Genomic DNA, 5935 nt, shown 5'->3' on the forward strand with positions numbered 1-5935 from the left:
TCAGCACTAATATCTAGTACTTTCATTGATTTGTGGTAATATTCTAATGTGTAGTCTTACGATCCTATCACGTCAATCCTAGTGAACTACAGTAATACCTAACAGTATCATCACGTAGGCGTCACCTGAGAATGCCTGCAGAGAATCTCAGATCTACTCGATCCCTACCTTGGGAGGGACTCAGAGGGTGGGCAGACAGCTGTAAGTGTGCGAAGATAGGGACAAGCACAAAAACACCTATATAATTTATAGAGGTACTTTATACAATATAAGTAGTACAATGGTTTCGGCTCTGTTTCAAACGACGCCATTATTGTAAGCGTGGGTGGATGCGATGCATTATGCATACGGCGCGTCAGTGTCACTCTGAACTGTGCCCTTCTGAAACTGGAGCTACCGCTCAAAGCATGGAGTCGTTGCAGCTCTACCAGCTCCTCCTCCCCCTCCTGGCCATTGTTGTCCCTCTCCTATGCCTCAACCGCGCGGTGCGCCGGCGCCGGCACAGCGAGGGCGCCCGCCTGCTGCCTCCGTCTCCGTGGGCGCTCCCGGTCATCGGCCACCTCCACCACCTCGTGGGAGACCTGCCGCACCGCGCCATGCGCGACCTGGCGCGACGCCACGGCCCGCTCCTGCTGCTCCGCCTCGGCGGCCTCCCCGTCGTGGTCGCCTCCTCCGCGGACGCCGCGCGCGAGGTCATGGTGGCGCGCGACGTCGACTTCGCCACGCGCCCCGTCAGCCGCATGATCCGCCTGTGCATCCCCGAGGGAGCAGAGGGGATCGTCTTCGCGCCGTATGGTGACAAGTGGCGGCAGATCCGCAAGATCTGCACCGTCGAGCTGCTGAGCACCCGGCGCGTCCAGTCCTTCCGGCCCGTGCGCGAGGAGGAGGCCGGCCGGCTGCTCCAGGCGGTGGCGGCGGCCGCCGCGTCGTCTACCCCGGTGAACCTCAGCCAGCGGCTGTCGGCGTACGCGGCCGACTCGGCAGTGCGCGCCATCATCGGGAGCAGGTTCAAGGACCGGGATAAGTTCCTGGTGATGCTGGAGCGCGGGATCAGGCTGTTCGCCAGGATGAGCTTGCCGGACCTCTACCCGTCGTCGCGCCTCGCCATGCTCGTCAGCCGGATGCCGGGCCGGATGAAGCGGCACCAGGAAAAAGGTGCCGCGTTCATGGACGCCGTCGTCCAGGAGCACCAGGAGAACAGAGCAGCCGATGACGACAAGGAGGACTTGCTCGACGTGCTCCTGAGGATCCAGCGGGAAGGCCACCTGCAGTTCCCCATGTCCATTGACAACATCAAGTCGGCCGTCGGGGTACGTAATGAAGCACCTCACTCTTCTTCCATCAATCCATGAAAAAAAAAAGTCGTTTCTATCGTGCCATAATCCTACAGGACATGTTCGCCGGGGGCAGTGACACGTCGGCAACCACGCTAATCTGGACCATGGCCGAGCTCTTGAAGAACCCCAGGGTGATGCGGAAGGCGCAAGACGAGGTCCGGCGAGCCCTCGCCGGACAACCCAAGGTGACAGAGGACTCCCTAGGCGGCCTCAACTACATGCGCCTGGTGATCAAGGAGGTGCTCCGGCTGCACCCTCCGGCGCCGCTGCTGCTGCCGCGGGAGTGCATGAACGACTGCCGGGTCCTTGGCTTCGACGTGCCCAAGGGGACGATGGTGCTCGTCAACGCCTGGGCCATTAGCAGGGACCCTGCCCACTGGGACGCCGCTGAGGAGTTCATACCGGAGAGGTTCGAGCGCGGCGAGATCGACTTCAAGGGGGCGGACATGGAGTACACGCCGTTCGGGGCGGGCCGGCGGATGTGCCCCGGGATGTCGTTCGGCTTGGCCTATGTTGAGCTCGCTCTCGCCGGGCTCCTGTACCATTTCGACTGGGAACTGCCCGGCGGGGCGGAGGCCGGGGAGCTCGACATGACGGAGGAGATGGGAGTCACCGTGAGGCTGCGTCGTGACCTTCTGCTTGTTCCGGTGGTCCGAGTGCCCTTACCACTAGACTAGTGGCTAGCCAGGTTCTGCTAATTCCCTCTCATAATGGAAGACATTTCTTTTGATATTACTGTAGTGTGAAAAAAACGTCTTCATGAAAGTGTACTATAGTAGCAAGTCGGGACATGGCATGATTTTTTTATTTGAGAAAAGTCTAAAATAAACCTTCAATTCATACTCATAGTCTGAATTGAACCTTGATCTTTAAATCCCTGAAACTAGCACCCTATACTCTATAATCCCGGTCTGTCCCAGCTGATTTTGCTAAAAGCCTGTTTGGGGTATCGGGAAAAGGACGATCCCGACCGGGATCACACACTACTCTCACAGACTAGGGGGCCCACATGTCATATTCATCTTCCCCTACCAACACTCTCTCCAACCAATCCATCTTCTCTGTAGATCCACCTCGTCACCACACCCTTCCCCCTCGAAGACATACCCATCGCCTCGATGTACTGGGAGAGGCCTCGTCCCCGTCCCCGTCAACTCCAGGTCGCCAGCACCGTCGCCTGCCCTGTACGCGGCCCGTCGCCTCGAGACCCAGGCCCCGCATCTGCTCAGAACTCGCGGGCCGGGGACGGGAAAAGGACGCCCCCAAGCTCTCTTGCACCACACAGCAGGTCACGGCCACCAGGGACCTCCCGCCGCGCCCCCATCCGCGTCGGGCCGTCGGCCGGCGCGCCCGTCGACCTTCTCGTGCGATTGATATGATGCCCATCTCTTCGACAGATGTGCGCCGTCTCGTCCATGGCTCAGGCCTCGCGTCTGAGGTCGCGCGCAGGGTTCAGGAGGTGACCGGTTCAAGTTCGCCTGTGCCAGGCAACAGAGCACGGCCACGAGCGACCTCCCACTGCGGCCTGTCCGCGGCAGCCGGTGCGCTCGCTCACATCCTCGTGCGGCTGCTGCTCATCTCTATATTACACGAATGAACTAGCTTGTGCTGCTAGCTAGTACTCCTCGTGGGTTGGTAGATGGGTTGCTAGCTTCTGCTGCACACATTCAAAGAGACAGAAAAAGAAGAGGAGGATTGTTATGACACATGGGCCCTTGTAATTTGCAAGACTAGTGCGTGATCCTGGATGGGATCGTGTTTTCTCGTGAGCCAAACAATCAGTTAGAAAAAATCACCCGGAATAGACCAGGATTAAAGAGTATAGGGTGCTAGTTTCCGGGATTTTAAGTTCAAGGTTCAATTCAGACTACGAGTACAAATTCAAGGTTATTTTTAGACTTTTTCCTTTTATTTTATTTGTGAACATGCTTTTATTTCACAATTTATTGACCTTTTTAGATAGCCAAAAGCCAGGAAACAAGTGTACATGTGTGTGAACGCCAACTAGAAAAAGACGTGTAAGCGAACTAACCGGGCGTTCGAGCGACCAAGGTGACGAGTTGGTCGACTCAGAAACTGCTATTGAGCCATGTATACCTGGCCACACCTCGGGCCGGGCCGGGCTTCGGGCCAGGCCTAGCCAAGCCCGACACAAAAAACTCAGGCCCGGGCCAGGCCCGGCCCGGCCCGGCCCGGCCATCGGGCCTGTGTTTCTGGGCCCGAGCACGTAAAAGCCCATCGGGCTTCGGGCCGGCCCGGCCCGACCTTCAGAAAATGGCAAAAACGACGGGCCCGGGCCCAGCCCGGCCCGGCCTTCGGGCTCAAAAACTAGGCCCGAGCCCGGCCCAGGGGCAGCGTCGGGCCGGGCCGGGTCGGGCTTTTTCGGGCTGGGCCGGCCGGGCCGGGCTTCCCATGGCCAGGACTAGAGCCATGCTTCGATAACTCAGGGTTATTCTTTGGGGAAAATGCACGGGGAACCTCCTGCTATTCGAACTGGATCTCTGGGCATTAGGCTCACCGTGAGACGTATGTTTGGACAAGCCGAAAGTGATGACTGGACTAGACTACAGAGTGCCCTCCCACTGATGCTACCGGACACCGTGTTGTGGCGGCTCATTCCGATGACGGAGTTTTCGGTGAGCACGACGTACCATGCTTTATGCCAGTCACCTATCACTCCCTGGCTTTTACCACTGTGGGAAGCCCCCCTTACCCCTCAAGATTAAGATCTTTGTATGGCAACTACTACGGAACCGCCTCCCTTCGGGGACTGAGGTTCTTAAGCGGCACGGCTCCGGGTGATGGCTTGTGCCCCCTGTGCGCGGTACCGGGGTCTGGGACCTATATCCTATTCTCTCGTATGGCGGCGGGGCTTCTATGGACGTTCGTTTGTGAGGCGCCGGGGCCCGATTGGGAGGCCCTGAACCTCGCGGAGTTCCTCCAGCATAGGGCTACGCAACATATGCAACACGCTGGTTATTCTGGCTTATCTTTGTGGTGTCGGCTTGGACACTTTGAACGACGCGTAATACAATGGTCATAGAGAAGGTCTTTCCGAGGAAGGTATTTGACTCCTTCAAACTCCTTGCTTTTCTCCAACACTGACACCCGCTTTTGATGCAGCGTGGTCGCGACCGGCTTGGCCTCATGATGGATGCGCTTTTGGCTACAGCGCGTCGACTGTCTTAATCGTAGTGCCATTGGCGGCTGCCACTAGGTGGCTTTTTTATTCCTATTTCTTTCATGTTTTCTTGGGCATGTCTGTGATGTTGCCCCAGCCGGCGTAAATTTACTATCTGGCTGTTGGTTGTATGGACAGTTGCATTATTTATAAAGCGGGGCGATAGCCTATTTCGAGAGCCTCGCCGTCAGACAAGGAAAACTTTATATGTTACTTATCTTTCCAATTATTCTATGTGTGCGAATCTCCATGAAATGGATGTAATCATGAAACAAATGGGAGAAGTATCAATCCTTCTTGGAAACGATGGCATCATCTCCTGGGCCACATTTTGAGGGGGGAATGGAACGAATTATCATAGTAGAAATACTTTATCTGCTAGATTTCTCTCACGCAGAAATTGCATTGATTATATCAAGGGACGTGAAAACAACTAAGAATTGAGCAATAAGGGAGATAGGGGTCCTTGAACTTATTCATACTAACATATGCGGACCTTTTAATGTAAAGTCTGTGGATGGTTTTGATTCTTCCATCACCTTCACCGATGATTTCTCTTGCTATGGCTACATTTATCCTATAGTGATCGATCTGAAGCTTTGGAAAATTTGAAGATCTATAAAGCTGAGATTGAAAATCAGCTCAACCAAAAGATCAAAGTAGTACAGTTTTATCACCGACGGAATGTTAGGCATGCTCCTTACTAGCAAATTCCATATCCATTTGCCATATATCTTGCTGAAACTGGAATTGCTGCCCAATATTTAATTCCTGGTGAACTTGAGCAAAATGGGGAGCATTGCAATCGCACCCTTATGGACATGGCACGAAGGATGCTTATTTATGCAAGTTTATGAGTAAGTCTTAATATGGACGGAGGCATTGGAAATAGTTGCGCACGTCCTAAATCTTGATCCATCTAAGTCAGCACCAAGCACACCTTATGAGACGTGGACGGGAAAGAAACCGAGCAGGAATTAGTTGCCTGTGTGGGGCTGCCTTGCTGAAGCTAAAGTATTCAATAAAAAATTAAGAAGTTGGACCCAGAGACAGCTGGTTGTTTTTCATTGGGTACCATCTTATAGGAAAAATATACCACTCTTATTGCCCAGGTCATACCACCACCACCTCTGCTAGACACCGGACGCCGACCACAACCTCTGCGAAGGCACATTTGTCGTTGCTCACCTCGCTGCTACTGCCATGGATCTGGAGATCGGGGGAGAGGGGCGCCACTGTTTCTGATCTACCCTTCCTGATCCCGGCCTCCCATCTACCTTGCCTGATCTCGTCCGCCGAGGCATGACATCATCGACCCAACGCCGGTGGCATGCTCGCAGCCGCTTCCCCTCCTCTCTCTCTCTCTCTCTATATATATATATATATATATATATATATATAGAGAGAGAGAGAGAGA

The 5935-nt window shown here is 54.6% G+C and overlaps 1 protein-coding gene across 2 annotated transcripts; it reads left to right on the plus strand.

Annotated features, from left to right (window-relative positions):
• The first annotated feature begins 325 nt into the window (after positions 1-325).
• Positions 326-4703, plus strand: LOC119365679 (zealexin A1 synthase-like). Of its 2 annotated transcripts, XM_037631330.1 has the most exons (3): positions 326-1310; positions 1391-2025; positions 4461-4703. In XM_037631330.1, exons 1-2 carry the CDS (start codon positions 330-332, stop codon positions 2012-2014), a joined length of 1605 nt encoding a protein of 534 aa, XP_037487227.1. In that variant the 5' UTR covers positions 326-329; the 3' UTR covers positions 2015-2025; positions 4461-4703. The 2 variants fall into 2 exon arrangements, with proteins under 2 accessions (XP_037487227.1, XP_037487226.1); XM_037631329.1 differs by lacking the exon at positions 4461-4703 and having other exon boundaries at positions 1391-3356.
• The last annotated feature ends 1232 nt before the right edge of the window (positions 4704-5935 follow it).

Source organism: Triticum dicoccoides, chromosome 2B (assembly GCF_002162155.2).
Source record: "Triticum dicoccoides isolate Atlit2015 ecotype Zavitan chromosome 2B, WEW_v2.0, whole genome shotgun sequence".
NCBI lineage: Eukaryota > Viridiplantae > Streptophyta > Magnoliopsida > Poales > Poaceae > Triticum > Triticum dicoccoides.